We start from the raw sequence: 16,756 nt of genomic DNA on the forward strand, positions 1-16,756 counted from the left end.
AGAATAATACTTCAAGCCATGTGAAAATGACGTGGAACTCAAACCTCAGTGCTACCAGTGAGCGTGACCGCAGCCTGTGGCTAGCTGGCCTGGCTCTGCGGCTCTGTGCTCTGGGGCGGGCTGAGCAGCTGGGACCAATGGCCACAGAGCCCCAGGCACTTGTTGTCGGGCCTCTTCCAGGAGGTGGCTGCTGTTCTAAAAGTGGTGCTCTGGAGACCAGCTTTTCATCACGTCACTGTTGGAGAGAAGAAGTTCCTCCCCAGCTTGGCGCTGACTTATGCTTCCCTGTCCCGTGGCAGTGGCACTGGGGTCCCTTGAGATGTGTCTGGGTGTTTCATCCTCATCCCTCCAGGCCAGAAGCCCATGTGTCTCTGGGCAAACACAATCCCAGCCACCTCACACTACCTCTTGTCTCCTAGTGGCGAGCAGCAAACACATCGTCAGGAAGTCCCGCGGGCACCTGCGCACGAAGATCGAGTCCGGGGAGGGGACCGTGCCAGTCCGGGGCCCGAGCTCGGTGCAGACCTGGGACGGCATCCTGCTGGGTGAGCAGCTCATCACCATGTCCTGCACGGACAAGATCGCCAGGTAACAGCCCCTCTGGCAACCCAAGTGACAGCAGGCACAGCGAGTTCCCCCAGGTGAAGGCCTGGCCTTCCCTCGCACACACTCTGAGTTTCACGTGTTCACAGCAAAGGTGCCTGGAGCCAGTACACACCCACAAGTCCAAGCTGCCACAGTAAACATGCACAAGCACACACATCGTGGTGTGGGTCCCTGTCTGAGAGGCTGGTCACTGCCAGGCTCATGGGAGGATCAGGAGGCAAACAGACCATCCACTCAGCCCCCCTGTGCTCGGCACCCCCAGGGCTACCTGCCCCCAGGCAGTCCATCTCACCTTACCTCACACACACAGCCCTCCCAGGACACCCTGGGCCCCGCAGTGTGGGGAATGCCCTCTCTGGTTCTGAACTTTCCTGCAACCTGACAAATGTTCAAGAAAACATGTGTACCTGTGCTGTCAGCTGGGGTGACCCCCCACACCATGAGGTGGTCTCCTTTTTGAAGATGTCCTCAAAAGCTGCCACCTGGAGGCTCTCTGAGACACCTTGACCCAGCCAGCAGGGGGAGAGGGACTTACAGAGAGGGTGTCAGGCAGCCCGGAAAGGTGCCTTGTCCTCAGGACATGCTTCTTCCTGGTCATGGCGGATAGAAACTTCCAGGAGTGGACAGCCACTCCCTGCCTTCCCACTCCAAGCTCCCGAGTAGGCCATCCCCACCAGGAGCACTTAGGTCACTTTATGTGAAAAATAGGCCCCAGCCCCCTGGGAGGAGGGAAGGGTCCCCTGGGACAGTAGACACCCCTGACAGAGCCCTCCCCCCCCCCCAGCGGTGATAACAGTGAAATAATTGTGAAAGTCTTGCATTAAGAGTGAATCAGACTTCTTTTGGAAACTTGGCTAGATTCACTCTCCTCTAATCTATCAAGCAAGTAAAAACAGTGCATTCTAATCAAATGTGGTCTCAGCTCCAGCCATGCTGCTCCTAAGATGCTCCATGTGGAAAGTTCTGAGGTCCAAACTCTCAGGAGATGAGAAGGCTGGTCTCATGTGAAGGGAGAGATGCGAGTGAGGGTGCCAGGGCAGCGTGTCAAACGCCCCACCCACGGGGAAACTGGCAGGTGCCCCCGCACCCAGGCCACAGGCACTGTCTCATGCATGGTCCCAGCAAATGGCATCCAGGAAGTGGGACCGTCTGGCCTGTTGACATTCAAGCAGCACCTTACACAGGCCTCGCACACCCACTGTTCCACACGTTTGCTGAAGGGTTAAATGGCTTCTTTACCCATCCTAACTCAAAGTACTCATCCACTGGCCACCTTTCTCCTGGAAAGCACAAAGCAGGGCAGTCAGAGGTGGCAGGCAAGGGTCATGGGTCCCTCTGTGGACTCGGGGGCCAGGGCAGCCTGGAGCCCCCGGGTGGCCTCACAGACTCGAGGGGAGAAGGCGTGAGCCCCGGGTGCTACAGACCTTGCAGCTGTCCCACCTCCTCAGGGCCTCCCTTCCCTGCTCCCAGCTCCACAGGGCAGATGAGAGCTGAGCCCCTGAGGACTGGGGGATCCAAATTCTAGGAGGAATTACCAGATGGCTGCAGGGGAAATAGGGCTGTTTCCTTCCCAGGTTGATAGCACCTGGCCCAGCAGAGGCAACAGGAGGACCTAAGGACAACACCTCAAAGCAATGATTCTGCATCCACCATCATCGACCAGCTCCTCTTCCAGAAAAGGATGCATTCCTACTTTGTGTTATTTTCACCTGTTTGTGAAGCAGAGAAAAGGAGCAATTTTCATCTTAATTGAAATTATCTTGGTGCCCTAAGATCATGTTGGGTTCTAAATTAACGCTTTGACTTCCTAGAAAAATGAAGTAAATTAATATTGCAAAATTTAAATTTCATTGTCTCTGGGATCTTAAATATCAGTCAACAACAAATTAAACGCGGCTACAAAACCCACATTGCATTTGTTGTCAACAGGTCTGCCGATGGTGATGAGGTCTCGGTCAGGCTCTGCTCTAACAAAATCTGTTTAATAAACAAAGTCCTCACTGCATCCCCTCCGGGAGTTCAAACAGTGTCCTGGATGGAGAAGGACCCCAGAATGCTTTTGAGGAAGAGTACACATGTAGGGACTTTGTGACCTCCTGGCTCTGGGCCGGCTAGGGGACAGCTCTCCCTGAATGGATCCAGGAATTCATCTACAAGCGCCAGGTGGATTCGAGCTCGGCGGGGAGCCTCTCACCCACCCAGCTCTGGACCCCAAATCTGGTGGGACACCACCCAGGGGCACAGCAAGGTGGGAGGAGCCCTGGAGGAGGAGCTGGTGCAAATTCCTGCTCCCCCTCACTGGGTCCTAGAGCCTGCCCCTCTCCTACCGCTTTATCTTCATGTCTTCTCCCTCAGCCTTCGTCCCTCCCCTTCCTCTGCTCTTCCTTCTCTCTGTGTGTCTCTCTCTGCCTCTCTATCTCTCTGTCCCTCTATCTCTGTCAATCTCCCTGTCTCTCTCTATTTCTGTCTGCCTCAGTCTCTCTGTCTCTCTACTCTCTGACTCAGTCTCTCTCTGCTTCTGTCTGTCTCTGTCTCTTTCATCCATTTCTGTCCCTGTCTGTCTCTGTCTCTTCCCTCCTCATCTCTTCCCTGCACTCGCCACCACCTCTGCCTCCTCTCGCACCTCCTGCGCACACTGACAGCCTCCCACCACGCCCACACCCCACCCAGGACCTGTCCCCACACAGGCTCATCCCCACCAGCTGACACTACAAGAATGCCTTGGACTTGGCCATGTCTGCTCGTGCGTCTGCGGGGGGCATTTGTGTCACAGTGAGGTGCATGTGGGCTCTTCAGTGACACGTGTTAGTGATGAGGAGGGGGAAGGAGAATGATGACACTGAGGATGAAGAAAAAAATGCCACCGATGGCAAAGTGATCCTGCTTGTGCCAGGCCAGGGAAGCTGGCAACCTCCTCACCTTTGGCGTGGTGGTGTCTGTGCATCCACACACGCAGTGAGAACATTAGCACTGAGGCACGAGCTATTTTAGAAGGGGGCCACCGTTGCTACTTTTGAGCAGGAGCATATGTTATGCTAATGATTCAGACCATAAGCATCTGTGACTTGCATTATTTGTGCACAGGCTTTGCAAAGAGACCATCTGATACTGTCTGTTCATCTGTTCTCTGTCCTGTGCAGAAACAAAAATGGAACCTAGAGTTTAGGTAATGTTCCAAATAAAAGACCCTTCATATACAGATGCAGACAAAATATACCAGCTCAACAAGCAGAGGTCAGAGGACACAAAGATTTGGAAATCATTGTCCCTCCTTCCAGAGTCTATAAAATGGTGGCAGGACATGCGTGGCTATAAAACCTATAACTAGACGTAAAGACACATGCAGCCCCATGTTCATTGCAGCATTGTTCACAGTGGCCAGGACATGGAAACAACCAAAAAGCCCGTTAATAGATGACTGGATAAAGAAGATGTGGCACATATACACTATGGAATACTACTCAGCCATAAGAAATGATGACATCGGATTATTTACAGCAAAATGGTGGGATCTTGATAACATGATACGAAGTGAAATAAGTAAATCAGAAAAAACCAGGAACTGCATTATTCCATACGTAGGTGGGACATAAAAGTGAGACTAAGAGACATTGATAAGAGTGTGGTGGTTACAGGGGGAGGGGGGAGAGGGAAAAGGAAAGGGCGAAGGGGAGGGGCACAAAGAAAACTAGATAGAAGGTGACAGAGGACAATCTGACTTTGGGTGATGGGTATGCAACATAGTTGAATGACAAGATAACCTGGACATGTTATCTTTGAATATATGTATCCTGATTTATTGATGTCGCCCTATTAAAAAAATAAAATTATTAAAAAAAAAAAAAGAACAAGACCAAAAAAAAACAAACCTATAATTAGGATGCTCTGTACCCAGCACGGAGCATGCTACAGCCAATTCAGCCCACCAGAGCTGGTTATTTTAAGTCAGTTTTGAAAGGCAATTGTTACACACAGCCATTGTTAAAAATTAAACAATATAACCTTATAACTAAATGTGTTATGTTAAAACAAAAACAATAATACTCAAAATTCTCCACTTTCCTAAGTATTTTGTACATTTTACGGTTATTTTTGCCCGTGGCGTTACTAATGCCGGTGCATCCGCAGACGCAGTGCGTGCGGCTGCTCACCTCCACCCAGACCTGCGCTCCATGACTTCCCGCCAGTCACTTGAAATGGGCCATGGAGATGATGTTCACACCACAGAAATTGGCAAAACCTACAAATTAGTGCTTTTCTTTATACATTTATTTATTTCCTTCTTTTTGAGAGCCAACTCTTACTAGCCGACCCCTGAATGTCAGTCTCATGAGAGGTCTCACACCTGTTAAATTTGTGTGCACAGTCTGGAAAGAACGTGCTTGAGGCTGGCTCTGCCATCTTCCGCTCTGTTGCCAGGCAGCGAATTCACGGATCAGGAGCCCAGACTCAGTGTGTGTGAGGGCAGAAGATGGGAGGACAGTGGAACCAAGCTGACAAGACCCCTTTACCTCACAGACTTGAGAAAACCACCGCGACTTCCCAGGAATGGCATCCAGAGGCATGAGCGTCCGTGCCCTGCCTCTGTGGGGAAACAGCAGCCACAGTGAAAATCTGCCCCACTATCCCTCACTTTTGCAAGAACCCCCATCTGTCTGCCATCCACTCCTTGTCCCCTGGCTCCGTCCACACCTCTCATTTCTCTGGGGCCTCCTCCGTCGTACACCTCTCTATCGTTCCTGCATCTTCTAGTTGAAACTAGGTCATCATCACATCAGCTCATCTTTCTCAACTGAAGAAGTAAATCCCGAAGCCCAACACGCCCCGAGAATCGCAGCTGCAGACATGCTCTCCGACCTGGACTCCTGAGAGCACCGCCCGTGTTCGCCCGGCCTCTCCGTGAGCACCGGCCTCAGTCTGCACCACCGGCCTCAGTCTGCACCACCGGCCTCAGTCTGCACCACCGGGCCTCAGTCTGCACCACCGGCCTCAGTCTGCACCACCGGGCAGTCACACTCACCGAGACCAACAGGGGAGTCACCGTGTTCCTCCCAGTGCCCTAGGATATGTCGCTCCTTCCAGTTCCTTGCCCAGGGCTGGGCCCCAGGGCTCGGTCACTGAGACCAGAAGCGCAGCATTCTAACTGCACTGAGCAGTTTATTCTCCCACCTGAGTCTCAGCCCTTCGTCCTCCTGAGAATGTCTCCCTCCCACCGATCTCTCTGTCACATGCCCCATCAGTGCCTTGCACACACAGGCACAGAGAGTGCTGACAGAGGAGATGGTGAACAGCAGTCAGTAGACACAGAAACAGGTGGATGAAAGCTGTCCTGACCTGTGGCCTCAATGGCATATACGCCCCCATGGTTGTGTCGGCGGCCCTCTGTAGTGGTGGAGATAAAGCCCGGAGCTGGCCAGGGTTGGCCACTCACAGCTCTCCTGTTGCCAACATGACACTAGCCATCGAGAACACAACTCAACTATTAATGAGTATACCGAATCGAGACTTGTCCTGATCACTGCGGGTGACAAGCGGGGAAGACAGAGGCCGTTTCTGACTTTCAATTGTACCATCTGATTGAGGCATCAAACACTGTACTGCTCTGCAGCCCTCACGTTGCACATACGCTGTACAGATTGTCAGCACTCAGCATTATAAATGCTGGGTGAATGAAACCTCCTCTTGTCAGAATGGCTACAATGTGAAATATGAATACTATAGCAGGACAGAGCCCCACCTGGAAACTGAAACTGTAACCCTCCCAGTGCCCCATGTAGATGGCTTTGAATAGATGAAAACAATGTCTTCTGCCAGCACCCTAATGTCTGCCCTTCTTCCTTGCCAGAGCTAAGAAGTTATGTGTGTTGCCATTAATATTAGGGATATATCTATAACCAACTAAAATTATTGATTTTCTTTCCCAGGAAAGATCCAAGGATCTTACCCCACATGCCGCCTGGATCCCACAGCCAGATATATTTAGTGATTTAGAAATTTCTTTCTTAACACATGCAATTTTATTTCGGCATCCAAGAAGCAAATGTTAGGCTGACTGCCTTCATCACCTATTTCATGTGACATTGATGTATTAAAATGAAAGTAAATGAATAAAACCATGTTTTTAATTAAGGTAGAGATAGTGCATCCACTATGCAGATTCATAATTCTCTTTGCAAACCCTTTTAGACTTCAGTGAAAAATTAACTGGGGCTGCTTGTATCAAAAGACCTAACAGCCAACACAGCTCTGTTCTTTCCCACCTACAGATAAAAAATAATGCATAGGTCTTACTGTTTGGATCAATAATTCCTAAGTAATAATATAAATTAGACCACAACAGGCATTCTTCTGAGTACAGAATTCCATGAATAACAATTGGTATCATTTTACAATGTCAGTATAAGACAGGTTTTCAGTAAAACATGTTATAGAAACCCTGAAATTTTTACAGTGGTTTAAATGAGCCATAAAACATTGTGAAGAAACTTCTTAGAGTCCCATCAATAGGATAATTTTTCTCATTTCCTTACATATCATCTGATGTTTCCAACTATCTTTTCCTTGGTCCTATCTGCACTGATATTCGGAAACTCTCTATAACCCACGACAACAGCCATAAGTCCTCAGGAAAGTAGGTGTGACAGGAAAGGGTGACAGGCTTAACTGATGGGGCTCACCCCTGTCCTCATTCTCTATCAAGATTAGAACCCTATTGAAAAGAAGGTCAATCCCCAGCATCAGTTCACAGTACTTTTTCACAAGATCTTTACTTAACATTTCTCTGGGAATCTTCTAAAGTTATTTTTTATTGATTGATTTGAGAGCGTGAAAGGCAATGGCAGAGGGGTGGTAGGAAGCGGGAAGCATTAACTCATAGTAGTTGCTTCCTGTGTGTGCCTTGACCAGGCAAGCCCAGGGTTTTGAACCAGCGACCTCAGCTTTCCAGGTCGATGCTTTATCCACTGTGCCACCACAGGTCAGGCTCTGGGAATCTTTAATAAACTAATTTCTCTCCATCATAAGTGAGAGGGTCACCCCATGTAAGCAAATGGGACATTCTTGCACACCTCCCTTTGTCCATAAGCAACTCTTCTCCCACTCAGGAAAATCCTGAGCTGTCAGTGGACATATTCCCCCTGATCCCCTTTGAAATGCTGTCTTGCTGCCACCCCACTCAGGGATCAAGATTCAGCAACACGTGAACACTCCACTCACAAAGGCAGGACCTCATCTGTGCAGCCTCTCAAGGTCCCACCTGCCTCTGCACCAAGAACCTCACTGATTACTCATCACTGGCCCCAAAGGAATGTTTCCACCTGATAAGAATCTCGTCTTCTATAGCTGTCCACCCGAGCTACATCTCATCCCCCTAATGGATGACACCCTGAGAGAGCCAGCCTGAGTCTTATGCACCCCTGTGCCCTCCTCAAGGTCCTGGAATACACGGCGAAGCCTGGGCAGGTGCCTACAAACATGAAAAGTAAATAACCATTCTGAAACCTAAAGGACATTTCAGGTATGGTTGGCACAGTTTAAGGAGACCAGCCTGGAAGCAGTGGATGAAGTCCAGCCCTATAACCTGAAGAGTGTCTGGAGGCTTCCCACCACTGAATATGAAGGTCAGAGCACCTTCTCTGGAAGGTACAACTGCACTTGTCCATCACCTATGCCAATCAGAATGGGCCAATAGAAGATAGGGATGAAATATCCTGTTCTGCAGAGGAGGAAATGTGAAAGCCTGGCCCAGTGCTCTAGTCAGCAGATAAATGGTCTGCAACTGGTGGGAGGACTGTGAGGCTCCCTTTTGTGGAGATACCTGTATCTTTAGGGCTGCGAGTGCTCACAGAATAAGAGGGTAGAGCTTTTGTGTTCTAGGACGGTAGAGGAGTGGTACCTGGCTACATCAGAGAGTGAGAAGAAATCACACAGGCTGAGCAATCGCTAGGTACCCAACCAAGTACACCCTGAGCACGGACAGAGGCTGCACCTGCAGATGCCAATTTTCTGCAATGTTTTCAGTTTCTCTAAGGCCAGTACTCAAAGTGACTCTCCAGGGTGAAGAGGGCCACTGCTGTTATGTTAAATGTCATTGTTATTTAACTCATTTCAAAGACATAGGAACTAAAGCTCAGGGAAATGTGTGATGTGCCAAGTGCTTTCACTAGTTGGCACAGCTAATGACGTTGCTTTCTTGAAGGCCTCGGTCAGAAAGCGGACAGGTCTCCAGGCTGCCTGAGTGATGTCATACTCAGCTCCTTTGGAAGCAGTGCCTGGGACATCACTATGAAGGAGGAGATTGGAGGTGCCACTCAGGCCTGAACACCTAACACGGCAAATTAGACATGAACATAACACCCTGAGTCATAGCCAGAACTCTTTCTCCCCCTTTGATGGGAAAAACACCCCAGAATCTTGAAGTGGAATATGCCAACTAGGCTTTTCTTTCTTTAAAAATTATTTCAATATTGAACACAGCAGAAAACAAAATATTATTTATTTTCCTTTAAACAGTCATTGGAATTAACAGGAAAATCCTAAGCCATGAGAGTCTTTTGATAGTGAAATAACATCTCCTTTCTAGAATTTTAGTCAAAAATAAATTTTAGTTAAACCCCTATAACTAAATACCACCTTGAAGGTAAAAGCCAGCTCAAATGCTCCAAGTGGGGAGAATGATCCTTTTGGGAGAACTGGCTTTGCACCAACGACAAAACAAGACCACAAAGTCCCCATGGCCACAAGCAACCTTATATGCCCCTAAAGCTGATCCAGATGAAAGGGAAGCCACGAAAATAGTACAGTATTAGGAGATCAACTCATTACTGCTGGAAAACCAGCTCGAAGCAGGTGGCATCACAGATGTGAAGGTTTCCCTATTAGGAAATAAACACAATAAAAAAATTAGAAAAAGAAAAAGTAGAAAGTAACAAACTAGCCAACATCCCAATAGTCAAAAAACAGCAGTGAGCTTTTGCAATATTTGCATTAATCTTTTTTTCTAAACACTTACTTTTTCCTATTGTCAGGATTTTGCTGCTTATAGCAGTTTGCTCACAAACTGTTAACACTATAAGCCTGGCTCCTTTTAAAATAATGAGCACTTAATACATATAACATTGTGTCTCATATTGTCTCTATAACATTGTCTCATGTTGTGTTTAAATATTATGTATAATAACATTGTGTCTAATGTGTCTATAAAACTGTGTAATACATTATGTCTTATATTTTATCTATAACATTGTATATAACATTGTCTCCTATTGTATCTATAACACTATGTGCAATGTTGTCTCATATTGTGTCTATAACATTGTGTGTAACATTGTGTCTCATACTCTGCCTATAATATTATGCATAACATTGTGTCTAATGTGTCTATAACACTGAACATTATGTAATATATTGAGTTTCACATTGTCTATAACATTGTATGTTACATTGTATCTCATATGCCATCATCAAAGTTTCCTGTGGCTAGATATCAGAGATGTTCCCAAGTGATTACTCCTATAAGCAATTTTTCCATGATTTTGTTTTACAAAAGCTTTTTCTCAAATTTCCACATATATACTTGGGACATACTCCCCACAGTGGAGTATAGAGCCTATGGTAGAGGGGAAACAGTAGGTTCTTATAAACAGGAGATGGGGCAGACCACTTGATGGACTACAGTGCTGGATGAGTGGTGACCTCCCAAAAGCTATGTCTGTGTCCTCATGCCCAGAACCTGTGAACCTTAATTCCTAAATTAAGAATGGTGGGAGCAGGTGCTTGTGCTAGGTTATTCAGGTGGGCTCTCAACACAACTTCATGTACCTTATAAGAGAGGCAGAGGACATTTGGGGACAGATACACAGGGAGAAAGCCATGTGGAGATGGAGGCAGAGACTAGAGCAATGTATCTACAAGTTGAGGAACTCAACAGCCACAGTCACTGGAAGATTAGAAAGAAGCCTGGTACTGATTCTCCCCAGAGTTTCCAGAGGAAGCAAAGCCTGCTGACACCTTGATTTCAGACTCATGGCTGCCAGAACTAGGAGAAAATAAATGCCCACTGTTTCAGGTAGCCCTGTTTGCAGTGGCTACCCGAAACAAGAAAAAGTCATAGTAAAATCTATTCATAAAATGCCACCACTAACATCACCTGGTGAAGATGGAATGAAACTATGGGAAATGGGTTCTGTCACCACATCAATGAAAATCAACTTTCAAAACTACAAGCTGGGTTGGGTGGCACATCCAACAGTAGTAACAGTAGTCTCACTGTCCTTCAGTTCAAAGGGGTACAACTGAACAAGTCCTGTGTGTCCATGTGACAAGGACACAGATGACAGCAAACATCACTGTCATGGCCACGTTCCACAGACGCTGTCTGTTTTTCTGGCTGTGAGAGGCCAACTTGCACACTCACTAACACCAGTCTTCTAATGGACGGGAGAAACCAGGGAGGTGTTTCTGGCTTTTGTCTCTAGGAATCAAGAATTGAGTGGCATATAAAAATCTAAACCTTCTGGAACTAATGTTCCTTTAGACATGGTTTCTAATTTTAAGTACCTGAGCTTGATTATTGATCGCAATGGGTCTTCAAATGAGCAGATTAAAACTTTCTCCATAAAAAGGAACTGTAAAAATTACAGCTGTTCTCTGGGGACTACAGTACTGTCTGGCTTCTGAACTCGAATTTCAGGCTGTGAAGAGTGAGTTTCTCCTGATGCCACCGGCTGCTACTCACCGTCCTTCTCAAGGTGAGTCTCCTCCTCTCTGCCACCAGCCCACCAGGGACACCCTGACGCTTGCTTTACTGGCAGTCACCTTATCTTTAGTGTTACCAGCTCTCCTAAAATCAGATGAGATTGTTGCTCATTTTTGCAATGACAATATGCAGGTGCTTAAAAAACAACTGTTCTTCCCAACACCCAATTCCAAATTTTCACAGCTTATTTAATCAGCCTTTTACTCTATCAAAGACTGTGTAATAATCTTTAATTTTTTAAGTTAAATCTTATAATATCTCTAGTGATAAAAAGCAGTGAGTGATAAACTCAGTAATATTGATTCAATATAAAAGTAGTAGCAACAATTCAGAATCATCTGTGTCTGTTACCTGTTACCTGGCCACACCACTGTGAAAGGGAGCCAGGTCTGAAGCAACAGCCCACTGCCTACCACTCACCACTCAGTGGGATTCGATCAAGGCTCTGTTTCTGCAAAATGGAAGTAGAAATCTAGGTAGTCTAGTGAAAGACACCATGAACGTTAATGGGAAATAAGAGTGACCTAAATGACAGTGTAAGAGAATGCACAGACACTTCACAAATGCCATGTCAGCTGGACATGGTGGGGACCACAATGCTGAGGTCCCAGGGAAGGAGAAATAGCCATGAACGGGAGCCTGTGTGGCACACACACAGGTCAGAGCTTCTGGTCATGAGTTCCATCTTCATAAAAAGAATAAAGAGACATCTCCTAGGATAAATATAGTTTGTCCCCCAGGAATCAAGAGGCCAATGCAGCAACTCTGAGGAAGAGGGCCCAGGGCCCTGAATCAGCTAGAGAACGTGGTGCAGGTCCCGGGAGGGCCCTTCCTCACACCATACACTCAGCAACAGGAAAGGTTCCCTGTTACCCACATGGTCACCACCATTACCACCCCCCAGAGAGCTGCACCCCATGTAAGAGACTAGGATGAGGTGGAACTGACAGGCCCTGAGAATACGAGACACGATTAAGAACAATCTAGATCCTCCAAGAATATACACATTTACCAGTGTGTGGGGTGTAAACTTAACCAGAGTGGTCTGTCAAAAGAGGGAACATTTTGCCCTGGTCAGTTGGCTCGGTTAGTTAAAGCATTGTCCCGAAGCACAGAGGTTGCCAGTTCAATCCCAGGTCAGGGCACATACAGGAGCAGACCAATGTTCCTTTCTCTCTCTCTCTCTCTCTCTCTCTCTCTCTCTTTTCTCTAAAATCAATACAATAAACATTTTTTTAAAAAAGAGAGAAAGGGAACATTTTTCAGGTAGGATATAGAGATGAGAAATGAAACAGTGTGTAAAATAGAAGTAATCTCTTTTAGGCAAAAATAACTTAAAGTGGCATAACATCGTCCTAACCCCAACCGTCCACCTGCAGAATAACCCATGTTTCCTAGCCCCCATCCCCCCACTTCTTCTGTGGATACCAACATTCACCCCAAAGACTATTGTTCAGGTGGCTTTTACTGCCATGACATATAGGAAATTCCTGAGGAGTTCCTGGTAGCCATAGATTAGCTCAGAAAAAGTAACAGGCTCTACACCAGTTATTTACCATGTGAAAGAAACCACCTCAAAGCTCAGTGGCCTAAAAAGGCTCATTAGTTTTGCTGCAAACCTTCACAGTGCGCAGAGTGTCTTAGCACCCCATGGCGGCTCCCTAGGGCTAGAGGACTCACTTTGAAGATGGTGCACTCTCGTGGCTGGCATGGGGTTTGACCGGGAGCCGGGGTTCCCTTCGTGCAGTACTGGGGACCCTGCACAGCATGCTGGCTAGAATGCAAGAGGAGGTGATAGTAGAGGTGACAGCCTGAGTGAGGGCCAAGTGATGCACACATGGTTTCTGTGGCAACGGCAATACTCTAACTTGGCCGACTCATGGGAGTGGAGAGAGAAGCGCCAGCAGGATGGCAGAAGAGAAGAGCAGTCCAGCCGAGAGAGAAGGTGCAGCTAGGAGGTCAGGCGGGGGAAGTAGGGGCACCTGGCAACATGGTGACCCATGACCCTAGTGCCAGGCATGAGTCAGGCTGCAGACAGCTGTATCTATATTCTTTCTGTGAATTAACCAATCCCTACTAAGAGGCAATTTGATTATTTCCAGTTTTTTGTTTTGTTTTGTTTTGTTTGCTTTGCAGACAAGCAATCCTCTCATGATTCTGCTTGCATTTATATAAATATCAATATATATCCTGGCCTTTTATTGAGCATGTATGCATGGCACGAATTTCTAGCAGTGATATAGAGTAAAAGGGTTACCGGTCTTCTCTTTTTCTTAGAAAGGCCCAAGGAAAGGTATCAGAAGACTGGAAACAGAATGGGCCAATTGTGCAGAAATGCCTTTGACTTAACATTATCACCTGTCTTGGTCAAAGAAGTGAGGAGAAACTGTGAGACTGGGAGTAGGAGAGGATGCGAGGGGGAGAGTGTTGTCCCTCTTCACAACGAGGTACATCGTTTGATGGGGACTATTGATAAATGGAGAAGTTCTACTCCTGTTATGACCACATGACCAGTACAGAGATCTTCAGAGTCACCTGCCAGTCCCCCCTGAGGTGGAGGACCTTCCAGAGACCTAGAGGAGCAGGAAGCGGTCAAGAGCGGCACAGCTGGCTTCTACTGGGACCTGGCTCCACCTAATTTTTTGACTCCAAAATCTTCTGTGTGCTTTCCTGCAACTCTCAGCCCTGGCTCCCATTAGAACCACTGGGGGCACTGATAACCACATGTTGCACCCTGAACCAACACTATCAGAGTCTCGGAGGAGCAGACGAGCCCAGTGTGTATCAAATTTGGAAACCACTGCTTTGGGGCACTGCCTGAGTCTTGTTGAACATGTGGTCCTTATCATGTTTATTAGAGTTTATTTCTAAGGCTTCCATTCTGTTCCACTGATCTATGTGTCTGTTCTTGTCCAGGTTAAATATATATACATATTGCATGTGTGTGTGTGTGAGGGGGGGGGCAGGAGGACAAACAGGGACAGACAGACAGGAAAGGAGATAGATGAGAAGCACCAACTTGTTGTTAAAACAATTTTGTTGGTCATTGATTGCTTCTCATATGTGCCTTGAGCGGGGCGGGGGGGGGGGGGTCCAGCTGAGCCAGTGAACCCTTGCTCCAGCCGGCAACTCTGCGCTCAAGCTAGTGAGCCCACACTCAAGCTGGCAAGCTCAGGGTTTCGAACCTGGGTCCTCAAATCCCAGGTCTATACTCTATCCATTGTGCCACTGCCTGGTCAGGCTAAATATATATTTCTGCTGGTACTTGAATGATGCACCAGACTTCACTGTAACTTTGGAGAGTTACACTTTCTTTCTGGACCATGTCAAGTGGCAGAAACAATGGGCAGAAACAGCAACCACTCAAAACAGGCACCAGTAACCACTGTTCCCTAGATCCCAGGCGCAAACGGGTAGTGATCTTCTAAAGAAGGACCCTCCCTGAGAGTGCTTCCCCTGACCCTGGAGCCCAGGTTTGAACTGAGCAAGGCATTTCTTCTCTTGGCTCAAGAAAGGCAGCCTTTTCTCCAAGATCTCTCCCCCATTTATCTTCAGTATTTCAGTGATTAACAAACAGACAAAAATATATTTATTTAGGAATTATCTATATTGAAAATGAGACATGGGATGTTTTTTTTCTGTCAACATTGCAATAATATTGGCTGTTTGAACAAAATGAGAGGAATTTTTCCATTCAATCCTGAATGCTAAAAATTCTCCAGTTTATATTCAAAAAGACATTTGGTTTTATTGATCATGTTAGCTGAGTAACTTTAAACTCCTATAGCCAGGCAAGGAGAAAGTTGATTTCTCTTTATTGTAAAGGTTATTAGCAGGAAACAGATATAAAAGTTATTTGTCTTTCGACAATCCTGTAGAATCAGAACCACTCAAATATGTTCCAGAAGTTTTGTTCAAAGCCAATACAAGAGGGTCTAAAGTATCGTGATATCTCTTGTAGGAATACTCATTTTTATTGTTCAAGACATAGCTCATTTCAAGAAAGTGCTCCCTTACCAATGGGGAAAATATCCATTTCCCTGCTTTTAACTGATTAGAAGTGTTCAAACTTCACGATCTGAGAAGTAATAAGACATCCACTCAGGTCTGCACCCCAGTCTTTTGCTATAAATCGTCACAACTACAAACCTCCCACATACAGGGCCTTCGCTGCAAGGGAGTCTGCTTTCATCAGCACGTTCACATACAGGAAAGCCTCTATTCAGTCAAAAATAAAGTGTATCCTTAAAAAAGAAATAGCAAGAACTTTTATAGTGAAACAGACTTACTATGCAACTTGTTCTTTTTGTTGTTGGCATACCTTCCCAGACTCTTCACATCTAAAAAGGAGGTATGCGAAATGCCAAAAAGGTGACCTTGTCAAATTTTTCCTCCCTTTTTGGTCTGTCCTTAGTACTGCTCAGAAATACTGTTTTCTGATTTAAGGGAAGAAGCCAAATTTCAAATTACCACTCGGACACACGGGTGTCGTTCCTTCCAGAAGAGCTCGGACACCACAAACTCCTTGTGGGGACTGTTGAGTTCCCCTCCGAGTGCCCAGGCTGCGCGTCAGACCGTGCTGTCCTGTGCAGGTCAAGGTCCTCGCACAAACGCCGCTGTCAGTGGAGGAGTCCCCGAAGTCTGTGATAAGTGCTTATGTTGCTTTCAGGAATGTCTGCTCCTCCAAAACTTTCTGACATTTGCTCCTTGGCAAAATTACAAATGTGCAGAGGACAAGCCCTTTTCGTGCTTTCTGTGAAAAACGACCGGACTTAAGAAACGGCCTCCATTATTTTGTTTAAGTGAAGCTATGCAAATCTGATAAAGTAAATGTTTCATAAAACCAACGACTGTTTAAATTGTAGGACTGAAGTGTTTGTATATAAATATTACCTTTTATATTCCATTTGAGTTTTATGTAGATGAACACATTACTTTAACGACCTGCGTTCGCGGGGAGAGGGGGTGCGCCGTCCTCACCGGCCAGATGGCTGCCTTTTCTTGCATGAGATTGAAAGATGCTCCTCATTCACCGCGATGCTTCCCAGGCAGATTAATGTCGCCCGCTAAATTGCTTGTGTTTTTGGAATAAAATTTAAAGAGAACTTTTTAAAGCAATTGGTGTCGCAGGTTCTCAGAGCAGATTGCTCTCCAGGTAGGGCATGCTGGTTTGAACACTCGGTAATTAATGGAAAGGGTTCTGTGTTAATTGACTGCTTCGGGAAAGAGAAAATGTAATGACTCCTTATTAATCATGAAAAGAAACGTGCGGCACGGAAGCACCACAATAACCGCTCTAACAGGGAGAAATGTTAATTAATGAAGAGAACAATGATGTAAGAAATTAGCTGCATAATGCTCGCTGCTGAAGGTGGTTGGGTTTTAAACATGTTA

At 46.5% G+C, this 16,756-nt stretch overlaps 1 protein-coding gene across 3 annotated transcripts in view; it reads left to right on the forward strand.

Annotated features, from left to right (window-relative positions):
• ADARB2 (adenosine deaminase RNA specific B2 (inactive)) overlaps window positions 1-16,756 on the forward strand; it is a 468,569-nt gene that overhangs the window by 428,804 nt on the left and 23,009 nt on the right. For all 3 annotated transcript variants that reach the window (XR_010725610.1, XM_066232435.1, XM_066232436.1), the window contains one exon: window positions 420-588. Coding sequence is in view for 2 of the 3 variants with exons in the window: in XM_066232435.1 (XP_066088532.1) it covers window positions 420-588 (169 nt within the window). In the remaining variant the exon portion in view is untranslated. The remainder of the gene's footprint in view (window positions 1-419; window positions 589-16,756) is intronic.

Source organism: Saccopteryx bilineata, chromosome 5 (assembly GCF_036850765.1).
Source record: "Saccopteryx bilineata isolate mSacBil1 chromosome 5, mSacBil1_pri_phased_curated, whole genome shotgun sequence".
Lineage (NCBI taxonomy): Eukaryota > Metazoa > Chordata > Mammalia > Chiroptera > Emballonuridae > Saccopteryx > Saccopteryx bilineata.